At 38.7% G+C, this 21,604-nt stretch overlaps 1 protein-coding gene across 1 annotated transcript; it reads left to right on the plus strand.

Moving 5' to 3' along the window:
* The first annotated feature begins 5,527 nt into the window (after positions 1-5,527).
* LOC119725751 (protein disulfide-isomerase-like) lies at positions 5,528-20,724 on the plus strand. Its single transcript, XM_038197314.1, has 10 exons — positions 5,528-5,758; positions 11,361-11,558; positions 11,727-11,995; positions 12,386-12,490; positions 13,083-13,208; positions 14,117-14,317; positions 15,135-15,255; positions 15,962-16,140; positions 17,010-17,096; positions 18,801-20,724. Exons 1-10 carry the CDS (start codon positions 5,614-5,616, stop codon positions 18,867-18,869), a joined length of 1,500 nt encoding a protein of 499 aa, XP_038053242.1. The 5' UTR covers positions 5,528-5,613; the 3' UTR covers positions 18,870-20,724.
* Positions 20,725-21,604: the final 880 nt, after the last annotated feature.

Here is a 21,604-nt window from a genome sequence, read left to right on the forward strand (position 1 = left end):
TGCATTTATACATGTAAGTCATATTGTTATATTGTAATTTCATTGGTCGAGAACAGCCACGTGTCCAGTCTGTAAAAACGCATATACATGTATACCATGATTAACCTCATGTAAAATGCGCATTGCACACCCGCGTGTAGAACCTGCACGCGCGCTTGCAACTGAGAAAGTCCAGCATTCAATGCGCAACCGCTAAGTCTCATGTCCTGCAGGAAAGCCTGCAGTTATCAAGAGTTATCATTACACCACACTGATTTAATTTATTTCTTGCATTGTAAGTTACAACCATAGGCTTTGCCTATGGCTTTGCCTATGCACTCCTCGGGTGTTAAAAAAGCAGCATATCCCAGATCACAGCAGTCAACAATTGTTAAATCTAGCTCATTCTGCAGCCACAGGTTATAACATCCGTGCTGCCAGAGTATAGTCAATTTCTCATAGTCCACATGAGGCCTGTCTCGTTTTCGCATGAGCTTCAGGCACCGTCAGCAAAGCATTCAAATGTCTATCCCAGTGGTCTCCCAAACTGTCCCCTTGCAACTGTCGAGCGGTTACTTGTGCATTACAAGTCTATAGCATTACAAGCAAACAAATTTTAAGTTTTCAGTGCGGCCATCTTTGTCTGGTTCTCTGAGACAGGTCCATGTTTTTTTGTTGTATGCAGAAGTGCCTCTATATGGATCCCTCCTATTGAGAATCACTTCCCTGAGCCAACTGTTTCCAGAAAACAAATCCATTGTCTTATAATTATGAGCATTATGTGTTTTTATGCATTTATGAAACTATTGGAACCTACTTACGCAATTAAGTTTCAGATTTTGTGTATATGTTTTAGTTATGTTTTCCACATAATAGTAGTTTGTATCTAGCTTTTATATTGCTACCAGGTGCCATACTGAGCATTAAGGATTTCTCTGGCCAATGGTTCTTGCCTTTTATACACACCAAGATTAAATACTTTTGCAGGGCATCTATTGTTAAACGTTTTTTAGTAAATCATTTTGGAAGCACTTTCTTGCCGAACAAAACAAGAAGAAATACCAGTGTGAATCAGAAAAAAGTCTATATTTGACTTCGTCTTATACTGATGAAAATGACCAAATTTGGATTTTAATTAAGTGTGCTTCGAAACCGGGTACTAGAGTGATTTCAGGAACCGGTTCCAGATTATGGGATCGGGTACCTGTAACCAACTTTACAAAAACTTTTGATTTGTATGTTAGAAATATATTGTTGAAAAAGGGTTTGTATTGAATTATTATCATGTTACCCTAAAAATGTCAATGTATTTTTGGACAACCATTTTATTCCTAAAACATTAACTGACCGTGTCGATTTTCACACAATTTGTTTTGCTCATTCCACCAAACTTTTAGTAAATATTTTAAGTTAGCTTTTGTCTTGCCATACAAAAAGGGTGCTACAAATGTATGTTAAGTTTTACAGGAACTTGTTGGCGAAGGGCAAGACCTAATTTGATTTACATCACCCCGACGCCAAATTCCATCCTGTGAATAGTTAATGTGGTACCCGCTGCTATGTGATTCGAACCAGCCAACCATTCCCGATGGTCGAGTGGTAAGACATCCGCACTAGAAAGCAGGAGGTTGTGGGTTCGAGTCCCACCCGAGTGATTTTTTTCCAACTTTTCACTCGGGAGGTAACACACTGAGTATACAGTGTTTATACGTCGGTGAAGGGCAAGACCTAATTTGACTAAGTTTCACAGGAACTTGTTTGTTTTTAACTGTGGCCAGCAATTGCCCTAACACTCCTGATTCCTTCAAAATCCACCGGCAGGTTTGAAAGGTTTTGTAGGATTGAGGAAAATGAAGTGATACAACCCAGCCACTATTAAAATACTTTCTATTGGGCTTGCATTCCTCCAAAGTACGAAGAATGCATCATTCATTTTCTGCACATTGGTGGATATTGGAGGATCAACGAAGGTTCCTCTCCAGGGATAAAACAGTAATTGCTTACCGTGAATCCCTCTTTTCAAACAAAACCCGAGTACATAGCTTATATTTGGGTTTTTGCCCAAGCTCAGCTGTAATCAGGATAATCTCAAAATTTAATGCCCACAAAAAGCAACCAGCAGGAAGCAATTACATGTATAGTATCACTTGACTTAATGACTTGTTTGTATTAACCCTTCCCAAGTGGCCTAAATGCACATTTCAAAAAATATATTATCTAGTGTAACATTTGTTTAAGTCCAGAAATAGAACAATGCACAAAACTGGAAATCCCAAATTATGGGGCTGCACATGTGTACTTATTCTACATAACCCCCGAGGACAGACGCACAAAGGAAGAACAACAGATCCTTTCAGTCCTCGGGAGTTGGGTCTTTTGTTCAAAATGGTCCTCTGAGGTTTGTGTGCTTAGTCTATAGCAGAGTGTTATATTACAGGGACAAAGGAAAACACAAAGCATTGTCCTTGGGAGTATAGTAAAACAAGAGTCAGTTGCCTGTAAGGTGTGTGTGTGTCCAGAGAGGATGGACTGGACCTTGGTCTATGCCAGGACTGACCGCCTGTGGTTTGGCAAACTGCCTTATGGGATTAAAGGCCTAATGTCATGGCACTGCTAACCACAGAACTCTGTGCTAACGATCACCATTTTGTGCTAACCGCGCAAGCAGAAAAAATTCTGTGCTAAGGCCACAAAAAAAAATCTCCGGTTTCTGGTATGGAGCTTGCCCAAAATGTGGTGCGGCGACGCGGCTTTTTTTTTTTTTTACCTGATTTTTTTGCTTCAAATCATTGAAATGTCAGCTGATGACTGCAAATGGTGCCCGACTAAACTTAGTGCAAATATATGGGAGTCCAGAGAGGCCACACAAAGCTTATTCTCGACCATAACCCAATCTAAAAACACGTTAAAATTATGCAGCAGCAGGATTCCAGTCAAACCAGTGAGTTTGGTGGTTTTGAGACATCATCTTACATTGAAAAAAAACCTTTTTCATTTTGCCGATGCGCATGGCTACGGCGACGCGCGCGCATACCAGAAACCGGAGACTTTTTTGGGGGGGCCTAACCCTGTGAGCACAGAATCCATATCCTTAGTTACGTGATTTACGTGTATGCTTGCATGTGCAGAAGCCATGGCAAGTTCTTTTCTAACCCTTGAAATACGCTTAAGCACAGAATTTCTGCTACAGTAAGCAGGGATTTTTCACTTACGGTAAGTAGAGCCATAAAATTGGGCCTAGATGCTGTTGCATTGGGATGAGTCACTACAAGATAAGCAACGAAATCCAAATATGGAAAATATAGCCTGGCTTTTAAAAGGCGTATACGTGACTGTTATTAAAGTGAAACTCCATTAGAGTTTTTAATAGTTAAAAAAGAGAGGGTACCAGCATAAGGATAATTGAAAGAAAAATAAATTGTAATTGTTTAGTTAATATGTTTATTTTGTCTATATATTCGAATACCACATTTTGTTTTATGTTCGGTATATTGTTTTTACATAAAAATTGTATTGAATGAAAATGTACTGACGTGGGAATATTGAGATCTGGAGAAAAATCATGACAATAAGACTCTTGATTTTAAGCGTCGGATCAGGCTGGAAAAATATGATAACATTTTGAATTTGTAATGAACTTGACCAAAATGATTATTGATAGAGAATTAGTCTAAAAAGTTAAAAATATTTTTGTTTGTGTTTTTGCACTGGGTATCCCAATTTGTAAGCATTAATCATCTTGCAAACAAACCCCCATGAAACTGTTGTTCATGCATAATTCATTTTAATTTGTGCTTAGTATTGGCTTCACTTGGGCATTCACGCTTCAGTAATAGCTTTATTATATTGTAAAAGATTGTTGAAATTGATAATACATATTTTATTTTGCCATATATTACACATGCCCGTGCATGTACTTGAATGTATCAATCCTGTATGATATAAATACAGGCATTTTAATGATTAGATTCTGCCGGGCAAAATGCATAATGACAATCGATTTGAACATTTTCCCCATCATGCTTATGATTGTGATAATATAAAAAAGCAAAAACTAAGGTTTTTCAAAAGAATAGAAAAAACAAAATCAGCTGCCTCAGTGTTACAGCTTGCTTGAATTAAAGTCTAGTATATACATGTATGTGAAACCGAAATATTATAAGGGGATCAGGTTTAGGATGCTGCTTGAATTAAGACTGGTCTTTTGGATTTACCATCATCACTGAATGGTTTCCCCACAAATTTGTAGCTGGTCGCAACATAATAAGCACTGAATTAAAAAAAGGTCAACAAAGGAATATGAAAATGTTCTGTTTTGTTTTGTGGAACAGTTGTTTTTTTTCTCATTTAATAGTGATAAAAACAAAGTCCTCGATAAGATTTCAATATATGAGATATACCACAAAAATCGAAATTGATTTTAAACAAAAATGATCAACTCTTCATTTGTCTCAGCCACAATTATCTCTGAATTTGATCAAAAAGAACGCCAGTATGTATAACCTGCTTTATAATTATCAATGCTTTTACTCAAATGTTATCATAAGTGACACGTTGCCTTTTCTGATATCAGTGTATTGTAATTGTTTTGTATAAGAAAAGGAAAAACATATATTTCCATTGTTTCTGAACTGCATTGAAGAAACTATTGTTTCGAGTAAAACAGTATTAGAAATGTTCTTGCCTCGATTATTAAAGAAAAAAATAGTATTGAAAGCTAATTGCCTCAAAGAACAAGTTACGGTGCTCAGTCTGCCTATCAAATGGTTACTTTTTTTATTGTCATAAGCCAGCAACTTGGAAAGGGTCCATTTTGTTTTGGAACATTTTTAAAGAGAAGTGCATGCTAACGAAAAAAAGTCTTCCTTTGAAAAGTAATCGCACATGTATGCCATATTAAAGACAATCATAAAATATGCACACTAAACTTTGTGTCAGTTGTTGTTTTGTTTATTAACAGCTCTATAAATATGCCAGGAATTAAGGCCTATACTTTAGTACTGGGAATAACAAAATGATTTTCTTTGCTGTGTCCATGTTCTAGTATCCTTTGAAGTTGTTTCATTTCAGAGACTTAATGGCTCATAGCTTTTAATTCTCAATCTGGATTAAAAATGAAATATTTACTCAATAATATGAAAATCAAACACTTTTAGGACGATTTCGTTCTTACAAAGAGATTTAATTTGGCCTACAACTGTGAAAAAAAATAGTTGTAAAAAATGTTTTCAGTATATAAAGCATTTGAAAAAAACATGTAGGCCTATACATTTATCCGAGTGAATTTTTATCCTGGCCCAAATGCTTACTGATTTGAAACAATTAATTATGGAATAATTTGTTGATCTTTAATAGCTGACCAAGGGGAAACCTTATAAACAGTCAGATAGATTTTTAATGGATTAAAATGTTTTCATTTTGCCGGGTGATTGTATTTTGCAAAAGCAGCCGAAAGCAACCAACTAGCTAAGGACACGACCGGGTCATGGGTCACTTTCAACCAATCACGTAGCCCCACGGAAGGAGGCAGGTCGTATATTACGCATGCGCAAACAATACAGGTTCTCTTTGCCACGTTTGCCAGGTGCCGCGTCTACTTTTCGCTGTCCACTTGGTCTTTAAATCGTGTCCAAAATGAAGTTTTTCGCCGTTGTGCTTGCCGTTTTGGCTGCTACTGTTGTTGCTGTTGATGTCGAGGTGGAGGAGGATGTCGTCGTTTTGACGGACGACAATTTGGCTGCATTTGTTGCCGAAAATAAGCACGTGCTCGTCGAGTTTTGTAAGTTCCATTTGTCAGTGTCTTGAACTTGAATACGTATGTTTGTTGTGGCCTATTTCATTTGTTCAGTTGCATGCTCATTTGGCATGTTTGAGGGGAGATGGGAACTAAAAAAAAAGAAGACAGACATGTCAGCATTTCGTTTGCAAGTGTTAATTTATGAAATACATGAGTAATATATTGCTCTATCTGTCATCATGGTTAGGGTTAGCCCCATAAATGTGGCCTATTTACTGGACTGCCTCCGTAAACATAGGCCACACATCCACATGTACAAAAATCGTGTCGACTTTGCCAAATTTTGATTTTCACATTTAGGCTTAGTTTGTAGGATTTGTTTGCTTTAGAAGCATACTCGCCCTCTTTATAGGCTAATCAGAAAGTGCTGCCTTTTTCAGATGTATATTTTTCGTGAAATTTCCAGATTCATTTTTACACGTTTGCGTATCAAAATTTCAACATGAAATTTCACAAAAATTAGACATCTGAAAAAGGCAGCACTTTCTGACTACAGACTAGCCTATAAAGAGGGTGAGTATGCTTCTAAAGCAAAAAAATCCTACAAACTAAGCCTAAATGTGAAAATCAAAATTTGGCAAAGTCGACACGATTTTTGTACATGTGGATGTGTGGCCTATGTTTACGGAGGCAGTCCAGTAAATAGGCCACATTTATGGCGCTAGGTTAGGGTGGCTTTTTTGACGAATATATTTTCTACATTTGTTTTTGATCAGTTGGTGTGGTTTTGAAGACAAAAACTGAAAAGAAAGAAGCATTTTAATTAAATACAAGTTTGGATTTCGATTTTCGTTGAACATTGTCGGAATGTGTAAACGAAAGAAAAATGGATTTAAACCAGGTGTTTTACCTAGTGTTTTTTGAGACACTGAAATGTATTTACAAATGTAGGCCTAATGTAGTCCGAGTAACTTGGACCCAACTTATCGCCTTTTTTAACATTTGGACGTGGTCTGGCGATAGTAAGGTCCAAGCTAATACTAGTGCGAGCTGGACAACATCATCCTGTCACTGTCCCAAAAACCAACATTTTCCAACAAAATACATCAGATTTCACCCTCAAAACGGCCTCCAAATTACTAGATATGCCACCTGAGGTATAAGTAGACATCGATGATTAAGATGGTTGTACTGAAGTTTACTTACGATCCGGAAGAAAAGTGAAATTTCCCGTTCAATTCTGAGAACTCCCCTCGCAAATTGTGACTTGAAAATTTGGGGAAAATATCTTGTTAAAGTTGTAAATGGTACATGTATTTATCATTCAAAAAATGACTTTTGTGACCTAAACCCTACCTCAAACAATCAGGTTTTTTTTCTGACAATGACCGTGCAAAGTCTGTGAAGAGTCAAGAAAATGTTCTTGTATTTTCTAAAAAAAAATTTGAAATGTTTCTCAGTTCCAGATTCATGTCTTTTCATCATTTTTGCATTTTTGCAAAACTCTGTAAGAATACAGAAAATGCAGACTTGGTTTCATGAATGGAATACACTTGTTAACCATCTAATGTTTGTTCATGTTAAAATTATGGGATAATTTAAATTGTCAGTGCCTGCGGGCTAATTAACATTTTTATATTTTAATCTTATGATCAGCAGAACTGTATTGTTTCATTGTGTCACTGTATGATGTAGTGCATATTGCGCAAAAAAGGCCACGTGCTGCTCCATGTAAATGTACATGTACATGTGCGCCACTACCAGTTTTGTGGGAAGCAGATGCCATATGGTAGGTACTGGTAGTGTGCATGAAGCAGTGAAGAAAATGCGAAAAAGACTTTATGACAGAAATGTTTTAACCCTAACCCCCAAAGAGTTCATTTGGAGTAAAGTACCACATAGTACAAAGTACTACAAAAACTATGTACATGTACATGTATGTTGGTACCAATGGCTAGAAAATACTATGAGTTCTTTGCCCACTGATATGCTTAAGTACTGCATACTACAGTTAAGTATTTTTGTAGCTTTAGGTGAGCTTAGGGTTAATGACGGAAATTTGGAAAAAGGTGAATGAAGAATATTAAAAAGTTTGATAATTTATCAAAGTTGGAGAGAGGAATCATCTAGATTGATTTTTGTTTTTGCTATGCGTCTTGCTGAAACTGCCAAAATCCAACGGGCGATTTACAGTGCAGTAAACCGGTTATATTTTGTTCGTGTTTAAACAAAACAAAAATATAGAAAAAGTAGTTGAATCAGTTGATACAATCATACAAAATCAGGTGTTGGATAATGATGCAAGATTTGGTTCCTCTAAATGTATTATCTATTGAACTCTTGCGCAAGTGTAAAAAAAAAAGCTCACTGTCGAAAAAGGAAAGGTCCTAATTTGCATAGGCCTTATTACTCATTCCTAGAGGAAGAATGCATTTCCTTTAAGTTACATGGGTTATCTTTGGTGGAAATATGTACACGTGTACAAATTGCACCGGTCCCATGTGGATTAGCCGTTGAAGTTATTCATTTCGGGGGTTTCCTAGGTAATACATGGCAGTCGTTTTTATTTTTTCAAAAGGAGACTCAAATTTCTGAATTTAAGTCCACATGATTGTAGTGAACCATATGGTAACTTGGGTTTGTATCATTGTGAGATGCTACATTTTATTTGCACACCTGTATGTTTGCATCAATTACTGCGATCACTATCACGATCAAAATAAAAGTGTACTCAAGGAAAGCCTGCTTGCCATTTGAAGAGAATTGGATAAATATCCACACAGAAAATGAAAGAAATTTCCCACACCTTAAATACAAATAGGCTAACCGACAGTCTACCTGTATTTGCCTTCAATTCACAAACGGCTTCGTGGTGTAAAGCCACGTCAGCTTTAGGCTTAAAGTGCCCTTTTATGCAGGCAGGCTAAGCTGCCAAGGTTTTCATTCATGATGAATCATGCTGTGTACTGCGATATGCTTGTTATCTGATACTGTTGATAGTGATGTCTCTGTCACTAAGGTTTTGCTGGAGCCCATGTGTCCTGTTTCTCACAGGGCAACCGAAGCGTACAATTCTATTGTTTGCATTGTGTCTTTTCTGTTAGAAATAAAAATTTCATTATGACTTGGGGTGTAATTATTTTTTTAATCGGGCAAAAGTGGCGCATGGTTCCCTGTGTGTAAAGAGGTTTGGCAGTTTAGAATCCTATACATTTGTTGTAATATTTTATCAAATTTTAGGATGCGTTTCTTTTTCATGTGTGGATATTAAATGCAATTTACAGATGGATAGATGTTACAGCTGTTGAGGTTCACAAATGTTATTTTAATTTTTTGGACATCTGCTCATTGAAACTTCCCCTTTAACCTTCCCCTTCCTCCCCTCCCCGAAAACGACCCTGTAACATGACCTGAATATTATAATTTACCATTTAATATTTAAATTAGAGGTGAGCTTTTTTGTCCAAAACCTTGCAGTTAGTAATTTAAAGTAGATACATGTAGATCTGTGTTCGTGAAATTGGCCCTATTGAATTCAACTGGAAGAGCTCTGTAGAGATAACAGTACTCATATTCTTTTTTCTATAAAAGACCCTAGACTTTAGATATGAAAGTGCAACAATAGCGTGTGGAACCTTTGTGTACTACCTCATATGGTACAGTTCTGAGAACAGTTCTGAGAATTGTTTGGCATTTTGCAGTAATCGTTGCAAACCTTATACATGTAAGCAAAGTTTGGTTTAGTTGTAGATAAATATAGCAGCAATTTTATGTTTTCTATTGTGGAAAAAAAGTCAGGTGATTTGCATGTACATGTATACAGTAAACACAAGACTAAATCACTGTTGAACAAGTCTGTAGCCTTGTCAACTTGACCTTGATTATGTCTGGGAAAAAAACCAACATTTGCTCAATAGTCCATATCAAAGTCTACTTTTTGAACCACTATTTTCATGCACATGTACATGTATGTATGTACATGTACATGTACATGTACGAACGTGTACATGTAGATGACATACATTGTACTAATGTTCATTTGTTTTTCATGTGCGAGAAGCAAAAAATCTTTTGAATTCTCATTTTAACATGGAAACATTGTATTGTGTCAATTACTGTCAAATAAGTGTTCTAAGGATTATTTTGTTGCCCGGGGAAAATCATCCACTGAAAGAAAAAATGTGTTGTGTAGGTAAATTCCCAGTATATTGTATCTGGTTATGAAATTCATGCAATCTCCTAAACTTAACATGCCACTGTTCATGCAGAAGCAAAAAGGAAGATTGATAGAATTTATGTACATAAGCAAGATAAATTAATAAAGAAGCTTACCCAACCACTGTTACATACCTTACATGAGATTTAAGGTAAAACATGTTTTTCATGCCGTTTAATTTGGACAATTTTGGAAGATGCAAATATACATGTAAAGTAGGGGTGTGCATTGGAACTGGGTACCCGGGTACCCGACTGCTGATGCCAGGAGCACTGGAACTGGGTACCCGGGTACCCGACTGCTGATGCCAGGAGCATTGGAACTGGGTACCCGGGTACCCGACTGCTGATGCCAGGAGCATTGGAACTGGGTACCCGGGTACCCGACTGCTGATGCCAGGAGCATTGGAACTGGGTTCCCCGGGTACACGACTGCTGATGCCAGGAGCATTGGAACTGGGTACCCGGGTACCCGACTGCTGATGCCAGGAGCATTGGAACTGGGTACCCGGGTACACGACTGCTGATGCCAGGAGTATTGGAACTGGGTACCCGGGTACACGACTGCTGATGCCAGGAGCATTGGAACTGGGTACCCGGGTACACGACCGCTGATGCCAGGAGCATTGGAACTGGGTACCCAGGTACACGACTGCTGATGCCAGGAGCATTGGAACTGGGTACCCGGGTACACGACTGCTGATGCCAGGAGCATTGGAACTGGGTACCCGGGTACCCGACTGCTGATGCCAGGAACTGGTTCAAGATATGGGATCGGACACCCATAACTAACTTTACAAATTACTTAGTAACTTCTCAGACAATGAAAAAGAAAGATTTTGTGTCAGTTTTGAAATGTCATTCGTGGGGAATTTTCAAAATGAAATCATGCTACATGGAAAACCAAAACAGATTTCACTTATATGTGCATTTAATGCGCGAAAGATGACACTCGTGAAAGTTGCAGTTTAGTTTATACTGTAAAGCTATAAAGCTGTTCAGACATGTCAGACAACTTCCGGGATTTAAATTTTGGTGTTGGATAGGGTTTCTTTTACAGGTACCCGGTTTTTACTTCAATAGCCGAAAAGGGTATCCTGTTCCTATAGATACTACCCTTAAATGCGCACCAATAATGGGAAGTAAGGGTAAATTCTGGTTTTAACCTGCTTAAGCATGTCGTGGTGACATGTGTGAAGGCAAGAAACACATACAGGTACCTGAACAAGAAATCTCAAGAGGGATGCAAAAGTGGGAGTGTAAAGTTGAATGCATTTAAGCGCATATGTTCACATACATATAGCTGTGAAATTTATTATGCTGGTATACATGTAGGACGCAAGCACCGATTCAGTATACATATCGAGTGGTCATTCAACATCCATTTAAAGCATCATAATACATTTGATTTGTCTTGTCATTTCTACAGACGCACCTTGGTGTGGCCACTGCAAATCCCTGGCTCCGGAGTATGCCAAGGCGGCAGGCTCTCTCAAGGAATCCGGCTCTGAGATTAAATTGGCCAAGGTGGATGCCACCGCACAGACAGAATCGGCAAAGACATACGGCGTGCGTGGCTACCCTACCCTGAAATTCTTCAAGGATGGCCAAGTTAAGGACTACTCAGGTAAGAAATTGATTCTGATGTGGGTCCTTTTCACAAGAAGGAACACAACTGTTTTTTTTTCACTTTTGTAACACTTGTTGGAAAGCTTAGGGAGTAAGGGTTAATTTGCTGAGTACCACAAAGTGGACAAACTTTAACATCCAAATATTAATTTATTTTGGATGACAGGTGGAAGGACCACAGCAGAAATCATCACATGGCTCGAAAAGAAGACAGGCCCGCCAGCAAAGGCCATCGAGACCCCCGAGGAGGCCGAGGCTCTGGAGAAAGCCAACGAAGTGGTTGTCTTTGGTCTGTTTGCTGACAAGGAATCGGACAAGGCCAAGGTTTTCCTGAGTGTGGCTGGCGAGATGGACGACGTGATCTTTGGTATCTCATCAGCTGAGGCTGTTTTGAAGAAGTATGAGGTCACTGATGGCATTGTCCTGATGAAGCAGGTAAGGTTCCCCCACCCCTTTTCTATTTCCATCCCCATCCCCAACGCCATCTCACACCCACACCCCCACCTCAAACCCCACCCCAACCCTCACACCCCCAGCCCCGGCCCCACCCCAGCTCCAGCCCCAGTCCCAGGCCCAACCCCGGCCCCACCCTGGCCCCACCCCATCCCCCTTCGGCATCCCTCTTCCGCATCCCTTCACCTCAATCCCCATCCCTATCTCCCCACACCCAGCAGCTATCTCCCCACCCCATCAACCATTTCTAATGCCGTTGACATAATCCATCTACAGTCGCTCTTTTGTTGGTCATCGTTTCTGCAATGCAAAATGTAATGTCGAGTGGTTAAACCTGCCTGTTGATTGGATATATGTTGTCTTTTTGTCCAGTTTGACAACAAACGTGACAACTTTGAAGATGAAATGACTGCAGAAAATGTCAAGAAATTTATCATGAACAACCGCCTGCCTCTTGTCATCGAGTTCACTGACGAAGTAAGTTTAATTCAGTGCTTTCCCACTTTGATTTTTTCCCCTTGCACTAACTATCAAAATTAATTGATTTCTTGAGATCCATGTGTTATTGTGTAAAGGACCATGCTGGGTCATTCTGTGTCAATCAACACACCTCCTTGAGCCAATCTTCCAGATTTTCTTTATAAATTTTTAGTATTATTTGGTCACATTAGAGAACTCCACAACCCGACCTTTATATATTCTGGATCATGTGGTTTGTGAGTTGCAAGTAGTTTGACTTCTGTACCTGATGGTTTTTCACTATAACTTTGGATGTCTGTATTTCCAGTTAGGAAAGTTGGACAGAGATGATTTCCATCCAAAATGTATACAAGTCTTAACATATAAGAAATTATGTAGTTTACAAATGAACAAGAAAACCTTGACATTTCAGTAAGCAGATCACAACTTAGAATTTTTGCCCCCTCGTGTCAACAAAATTTAAAAGCCTTGGGTGTACAAATGTACTCATCGCGCACATGAAAATAAAAATGGGATTTCAATGGGTTTAGATGAGTTTATATGAGATCAGTGGTGTGATATATATATTTTCTCTTTGTGTTTTGACCAGACTGCACCCAAAATCTTTGGAGGAGACGTGAAGGTACACAATCTGCTGTTCATTGGCAAGGATGACGAGAAGTTTGGAGACATTCACAGTGCCTTCAGCGAAGTTGCAAAGGACAGCAAGGGAGAGGTATTGTAGATGTCCAGATTTTGTTGTCGCCCGTAGAATTGTTTACACTATTTTCAACAAACGTCTTGTTTTCAGGCTCTGTTGTTAACCCTTTAATAATCATAATGGAAAATAACTGCGAAAACTGGACAGAATCACAACAGTACCGGTACATAATTGCTGTCAAACGTTTGCAAATCGTCGGTAGCGGATCTTTCATTTATTTATAATTATTGGTGTTTGGCCTGGATAGTCCACAAATATATTTCAACTTGATTCTAGTGGGGTCCCTTGGTAGAAAATGGGAAAGGAAATAACAGGAAAAATCCTGGAATGATATAGGGAAACCCATGGAATCAAGTAGGAACTAAAAATCCAACCCACATGTTTACCTGGGCAGGAATGGAACCCTGATTATTATTATTATTTATTATTTCTGGTAATGAAACCACAGATTCCTCAAAAGCACCCGAGGCACTCTAGCTTGCAAGCCTGAAGAAACCTTGTAGAGTAAAAACAATGAGAAGAAATTACAGTTTTTTAAAGATATTTGAGGAAAACCCCAGAAGAATATTCTGGGGGAAACCCACGGAATCAGGCAGGGACTGAAAGCCCAATCCACACATTGGCCTAGGCAGGAATAGCACCTAGGTCAACCTGACCTTACAGCCAACTTGTATTGCAAAGAAAGGAAAATTCCACATGGCAGCCCGATCCCTCAAGAACAAAAATTCTTGTATTTTAAAACTGAGTATTGGGACAGATAATTGTAAAGTGATGCATTCGGCTTAAACAAATTAGGAGATATGTAAAATCGATTCAGTAATCCAGAAAACTTTATGAGTGTTGACCTTTGCTGTCTCCACAAATAAGTCATCAAGACCTGAAATAACTATTGAAGTCATGATTTGTTTAACATTGCCCCACAGATGCTGTTTGTTCTGATCAACACCGACAAAGAAACCAACGCCCGCATTACGGAATTTTTTGCCATCACTAAAGAAGGCCTGCCCACCATGAGGATCATCGTCCTGGCCGACGACATGAAGAAATTCATGCCAGAGTCCAACGAGTTGACCGTGGATGCCATCAAGAAGTTTGTCGGCGATTACAAGGAGGGCAAGCTTAAGGTCAGTCAGTCACTCCAATCTTTCAGGGAGTAACCACTTGGGTGTTTTGTCAAGATACTCTGCCCAACACAACCCCGTGCTACAAGATCCAACGGGCCAAAAAATCCTGAAGTCCATCAGAGTCTGTTGTCTCTTACTGCAACAGGACACAATAGTGAAACTAGTTCACAGTGATGCAGAATAGGCAGGTTCTGTGTAGTGGGTGTATTCAATTTTTTTTTAAATTCGGTTTGAATTTGGTTTGGATTTTGGAAACCGGTTATTTGAAACCAACCTCAAAAATTAAATTTCGTTCTTCCATTTTTTGTGACACAAGCTAAAGAAAACAATTGGGAGATCCCTCCAGTTTGCTCTATTGGGTCTCTGGTTTTTACCGCATTCACTCGCTAGCAGTCCAGTTGGTTCATGAATAGCCCACCCATTCAACTGATCAGATAGTTCCGTTCCCCCCCCCCCAAAAAAAAAAAACTTGTTCAACATTACAGCTCTGGAGTGTTTTTGTAAAGGCCCAGTGGTCATTCAATCCCACAAACTATACCCAGTCATCATTGCATGCGACAAATCACCGGTCACTTTTTGTTGGCGTGACTGTGAGCTGAATGGGAGTTTCCGTTGCAATCGGATAACCATTATTCGTTTGGGAAAAAAAAACTAGGATAACCGAATTTTGAAATCACGGATTTCTCTAGTTTTCTGATCATTATAATAGCCTGATGCAGCAAGGTTACTACACAATAACAACTGGAATGTGTGTTTAAAACAGGCGTTAGAAGTTTGGTTTCATTCACTGTCATTTATTTTATTATTTTATCTTCAGCCTCATCTCAAAACCGAGGATGTCCCAGAGGATTGGGACAAGGAGCCCGTCAAGGTCCTTGTGGGCAAGAACTTTGCTGAAGTAGCTTACGATAAAACCAAGGATGTTTTAGTAGAATTTTGTAAGTATACATTTTTAAAAAAATATTTCAAAAAACTTTCTTTTTTTTATTTTCAAGAAAATTGAAGGATATTCCTTTAAACTTGCCTCAACGGTTTGTGTCTTGCAAAATATTATATTAACCTCCAGGGTTATGGCATTCTCCATGCATGGTTCCAGGACAGTACTATAGTACTACAGTACTATACATGTCATAATAGGGGTCCGGAATTCACTCAACTATTTGCTGTCTATCAAATGTAGGCTGTAAAGTGGTCAGGAGACCCCAAACAGCCCTCACTCGAGCTTGTAGACTAGTCTTGTTGACCGGATGATTTATTATCTATGCCCTGCAGTTAGGCTGGCTAGATCCACTATAACGATCTTATTACACATTATGTGGTTCTTTTTGGAGGGCTCCTGTTTGGCCAGGATTTTCATGGTCAATAGTTCAACTCTGGTTAAAGGGGCTCTCTCACCACTTTATTTGGCTATGTGCGAATGAGGAACTTGTGAAATATTCAATTGTTTTGAGAAACAACTGTTGGAGTAACTTAAGACTTTTACGTTTTTTAGTACCCCATTACCATTATCCTTTACTACATTGTGTGGGACGATTTTGGGCAGTGACAGGCAGGGTGGTTTGGGGCGGTACAGGGACTATTTGGTTAATCTGTGTGACTTTGTTTTTTCTTTCCTGACCAATATTTGCCCTGTCTTTCCCACAGATGCACCATGGTGCGGCCACTGCAAGAAGCTCGCTCCAATCTTTGATGACTTGGGCAAGAATTTTGCTGACCGCGAAGACCTTATAATTGCCAAGATGGACTCCACAGCCAACGAAGTGGAAGGGGTTTCTATTGGCGGTTTCCCAACGTTAAAGCTTTTCAAGAAAGAAACTAATGAGGTGAGCAAAAAATATACAATTAGGTTTGCGTTAGCTAGCTGGGCCGTAAAACCTCAGTTCAGGATATTAACCCTCCTAGTCTTCTACACTTAAGAACCCTTCAAGTTTTGCAAAATCACTTTTGCCCATGGAGTTAGCAGCCACACTTCCAATTTCTTTTAGGTAAACTTCTTGAGTATGGCTAACACTTCAAATCCCTACACACTTCTTTTGTGTGGTTAAGCTCGGGGCAAGCAGGCAGATTCAGTCACACTTCACTGTTTCCACAGTGCTGTTTTCTGTGTGAAGTGACTCTCTGTGACACGGCTACTTTAACACTTCATATCCCTTCCCTTGAAACTGACCTGCTGGGATTTACGTATTTCTGTGTATATTTATGTCCCGCCAGGAGGGTTAATTATTTACTCGGTGACTCAGTCAGTCTCTGAGAGTCAGTCAGCTAGTCTGTTTTTAATTCAAGGAGCCAACTACCTATTGATTATTGCCTTTTGAACCCCAGACAAAAAAAAACGTAACCTCCCTGAATCCATCAAAATCCACACCCCTGTTTTGGAGAATTTCAGCGGAGTCAGGATACCTCCATATTGAAAACTGGGGGATTTTGATGGATTAAGGATTGTAAGCCTAGCGGGGCTGTAGGATTTTGATAGATTTAGATACCTCCATACTGAGCAGTCACCAACTTCAACATTTTTGGCGTGACATAATTGGTGGATTTTTTTGACCATAATTGGAGTATTTTCAAGCTTTACAGCATTCAGAAGTGTAAATATTGACAGGGATGTTTCCTTTCCTTTTAGACCAGTTCTTTTCGGCATCTTAATTTGCAGCCTGTTAGTTTAATTTATGGAATCCTTGTTTGTCTGCAGGTTGTTGATTACAATGGTGGTAGGACGTTGGAGGATCTAACAAAATTCTTGGAGTCTGGAGGAGTTGATGGTGCAGGCCCAGACGATGTAAGAATAAATATGTGCTTTTCATTATTATTATTCAAATTAGGTTTTGCCCTTCACCGACGTTTTTAAACACTGTATACTCAGTGCGTTACCTCCCGAGTGAAAGTTGGAAGAAATCACTCGGGTGGGACTCGAACCCACGACCTCCTGCTTTCTAGTGCAGATGTCTTACCACCGAGCTAACGGGATTGGTTGGCTGGTTCGAATCTGATGTACATAGCAGTATACAGTGTTTAAAAAACGTCGGTGAAGGGCAAAACCTAATTTGATTTATATCACCCCGACGCAAAATTCCATCTTATAATTATTATTATTATTATTATTTTATTCATGCCATATAAACAAGTCATACCACCAAACTGGGCATAGGCTAGTCAAAAGCAAACACACTTACTATGGTCCAGAGACCTGACTCCCCACAGATGGGGGTGCACATTAAAAAGACTATTATAAAATATAAATTAAGAGTAAAAAAAAATATATAAAGATTGCACAAAAAGACACATTAAAATCTTGATAGAAATCAACCTGCATCAGCACAAGAGCTCTTAGTATCTTAAATTATGGAATTGTTTGCATCTAGGAATATGTACATTTTTCATGGTAAATTTTGCCCTTAAAGGGAAAATACAACATTTGCAAACATCAAAAAATAAAACTACCAAATCGTTTTGGAATACCTTGCTGGACTGTTAGTAAAATCCTGCAAAATCATGGCACCTGGGATACTGTCATTTTCAAGAAAAGTGGTATTTTTGTATCAATTTCCAAGGCTGATCGGCCGATCAGCGTTGGAAAAAACAGGTTTTTTTTTTCAAATACTGGCCCCAATGGACCATCGCACTTGTTTGCAATTGATTACACACCTATGAACGGGTACAAGCCAGCTAGACTGGTTCCCTGACCTTACAATTCCCCAATGTATGTAAACTGCTCTGTTTCTTCTTAAATGGAGTCAGGGAACCAGACTACAGGAAAATGATTGTTTTTCTTGGTTTTTATTGCATTTTTGAACCCAAAACCTCAAAAAAGTCAGTGTAACTATATTTGCTATATATTTCCAACCCCCCAATTCCATCCATTTCTGAAAATTACAGCAAAAGCAAATGATGTATATTCCCTTTAACTGTCGTCTATGTATGTACATTTATGTAGTAATCACTGTTTACTCAATGCTGCCTGATAGCTTGCGAAAAAAATGTTCACAAGCTTGCTCGAGCAGGTGGGACTGGAACCCACAACCTCCTGCTTGCGAGTGCAGATAGTACCCAGTCAGCCACCAAGCTTACACAGGGGTGGATGTAGCGGATCCGCATTAATATCTTCAGTGATAAAATTTCATTTAAAATTAATTGAAAAATGGAGAACTAAAGTGTCTGCAGATCCTATTCAACACTGAAGGGGTTCTTATTCAACACTGAGGGGGTTCTTACGCATGGAGTCAATAGTGGTGCTTCGTGAACCTACAATCCCGGCCAAAATGGTTGGGACACTTCCTGAGCCTGCCACGGTCACCCACTCCCCCGCTCCCCCGGTCAATGTTGTTCCCTCCAGCTGATGGAGCACACACCGCGCAATGAGAGACAACATTGAACGGGGGCCGGGGGGTGGGAGGCCCAGCGAGATTTGGCCAGGATTGTAGAGTGTTTTTAAATCTACAATAGAAAATAACAAATTTGTTTACTTTTTTTCACCATTTATCAGGATGAAGAATTTGACGAAGAGGATGAAGAGGAGGAGGATGAAGGGGAGCAGAAGAAGGACGAGCTGTAGAGCAATCTCATAATGCCACGTCTCCATAGAGACGTCGTCACAGCAACCCCACATCATCGTCATTTTAATCTCCATCATCTCCAGCCGTCTGATCTTCCCTGGTATTGCGCTCTTTGGACCACCGACCACCAACTTCAGCAAATCAAACATTGTAGCAAAATCCAGCAGTAGTTAATAATAGGATGTACATTTTTTAGTTCTGATCTTGAAGACAAAAAGATGTTGATTTCATAAGAAGCTCCGGCAGATATTGTTTTGTATTTAAAGACTCCGATGATGCAATTTTCTTAAATGCAGACGAGGCTAACTAGTGCCTTGTAGGAGACGGATCTGCTCCCCTGCCTGGCTTCTGATGAAAAAACAAAATATTTCTTCGGAAGTTTTTTTCAGCTCATTCTACAATACCAGGGACTGAACGGCCTTCAATATTTCATTTTTCTTTTCTTCCAAAAGATTTTCTGTGGGTGTTTGGGATTCAGAATCGTTTTATTCCATTTTTTTGAAATAAATTTTATTTCCATTTTCACATTTATTGTTCAGACTTTTTTTAAAAAGGATAAAGATAGAAGTGGCTTTATTTCTGTTGTTAACTGTGGAGACTTCCTAACACCTTGAAGTAACTTTGTTTCTTCTCAACGTTCAAACATTAAAAGGAACTTTATGTCAACTGTTGCTTTGTCCAGAATATACACCCCAAAAAATAATCAAATGTGCTGTTATAGTCAATACATCTATGAAGCTGAAACTTACTCATTGCCAAATCACAAACCGAGGCCTGATTCCAAAAAGCTGCTAGAAAAGCCAGAAATGCTGAAACAGACTTCCATGTGTGACATCAACTCGGAACCATTCCTAAGCAAATAGCTTAACAGTTTGATTTGAAACTGTGCCTTGCAATGCACACTTGGTCCTGTTTTATGCTGCTAAACACGAAGTCGCTTACCAATATTTTTAGCTTGGCACATCCTTGCAATCAAGCTGCCTGCTCTGTGCTTAGAAAGTTTACATGCTTACCATCTTTTTGAAATTGGGCCTAGGTAATGTCGTAGCTATGGTATGAGTAATATCTGTTTTCTACTCAATCATTGATTATGTTTTCAATGTAAGTGCTGTGTATTTTTAATGCTTCCTTTTTCGCAGATATAACTGTGCGGTGTTTTAATGTGTTCAATAATTTATCATGTTACTTGCTGTACACGTTGTCTGTGAAATTTTCAGCAATTTGTCTAATATATTTCTTAATTACAAATCTTATTTGTGTTCCCCAAGATTTTGTCATCATTCAGGGCTTAACTTCATTAGGCTGGTAGAATAGAAAAATAAAAATTAATAAAACAATGCAACAAATAAAAACTTCATGGAATGATTTTATTTTGCACATCATTTTCACTTGTTTTCATTTGTTACGCACTAAAAGCACATTGGCCTTGTGAAGTTGAGCCCTTTGTAAAAATATATTATCGTTACAATTGTGAGAACATTTAAAAATAAATATTGATTCCTAACTCCCAAATATTACAAAACAATTTTGGCAAAATGTGTTTGTTTTTATAAAAAAGTTGTTTTTTTGTTAAATTGTGAAATAGTTGTTTTATTTGGTCAAACAGCATAGTGCATAGCATAGGATAGACATAATTTATTGCAACTGGTCAAGCAACATTTTGATGTGTAGTCCTTTGTTCTAGGTTTATCTAATGTTAACGATTTCAGAGAAGCAACTGCAACCCTAACTAAATTTTACAAGGTCGTGAATTAATGTTTGCCAATGGGCAGTGTTAAAACTCCATAGACATGGACAGATTAACAAGCAAACAAAGAGAGGAATTTCGGAATTAAAAAGTTGTCCAACAAATTATCTTTGGTTGTCACCTTTTCTTTATTGTGTTAGTTTTGTCCAGTATTTAGTTGTGCCATTGTGAAGTAAAGTTGTTTTCCCATTGAAATGCAGTTCTTGCCCGCACACAGTAGCCTATACATTCTCGTTTTCACAATATTTACTTGCCAAATTTTTGTTTATCAATTTAAAACCTGTATTGGATGCCATTTGAAGTTTCTATTTAAAGTGAATCATTTTATCACAAATTGTTGGTAACTTTTCTTACCTTGTTGAAGTTAAGTTCAATTGAGGAATTAAACTTAAAGGGCCATATAATTAGCCAAAAAGGGATGTCAAATAGTTTTCATACGTTTAAGAGAAGTAGAAAGTTGCACAAAATATGAGCCCCAAGTAAAATTCCTGTTGCGGCCCTTTAAGAGTCTTGCACCGGTCCCTCGGCCAACTAAAAACAAATAGTGGTCCCTTGTGAATTTAAAATGTTCCCCTTTAGTTATTTGTGTTCAAGATGTTTGGGAATGGAAGGGAGATGAAATGTGGTTGGCCTTACATTTGTCGACAGCTTACCTACCTTCACATAATTATAGTGAAATGTACATTTGGTCACTTGTGTCTCAACAATTGGTCTAACTAACTTCCCCCTACTTACATGTAACCCCGCCCCCTCTCCCAACATATTCCAACCTTTCTCTACCTTGTTTTTCTTTTCTTTTTATCGTTGAGGCAGCCAGTTAGTGTTTGTTCAAATGTCCTCGAATTCCCTATTGCACATTTCTTACTTTGTTTCATGAAGCCTTTGACATACTTTTTACCATTAATCCATTCATATTCAAATGTCCTCAGTCTTTTGTCTAGCCACAGGTACAAGAATGCAACACTGGCCATTTCAAGCCTTTTTGGA

This window comes from Patiria miniata, unplaced genomic scaffold (genome assembly GCF_015706575.1).
Source record: "Patiria miniata isolate m_02_andy unplaced genomic scaffold, ASM1570657v1 HiC_scaffold_19, whole genome shotgun sequence".
In the NCBI taxonomy this organism is placed as follows: domain Eukaryota; kingdom Metazoa; phylum Echinodermata; class Asteroidea; order Valvatida; family Asterinidae; genus Patiria; species Patiria miniata.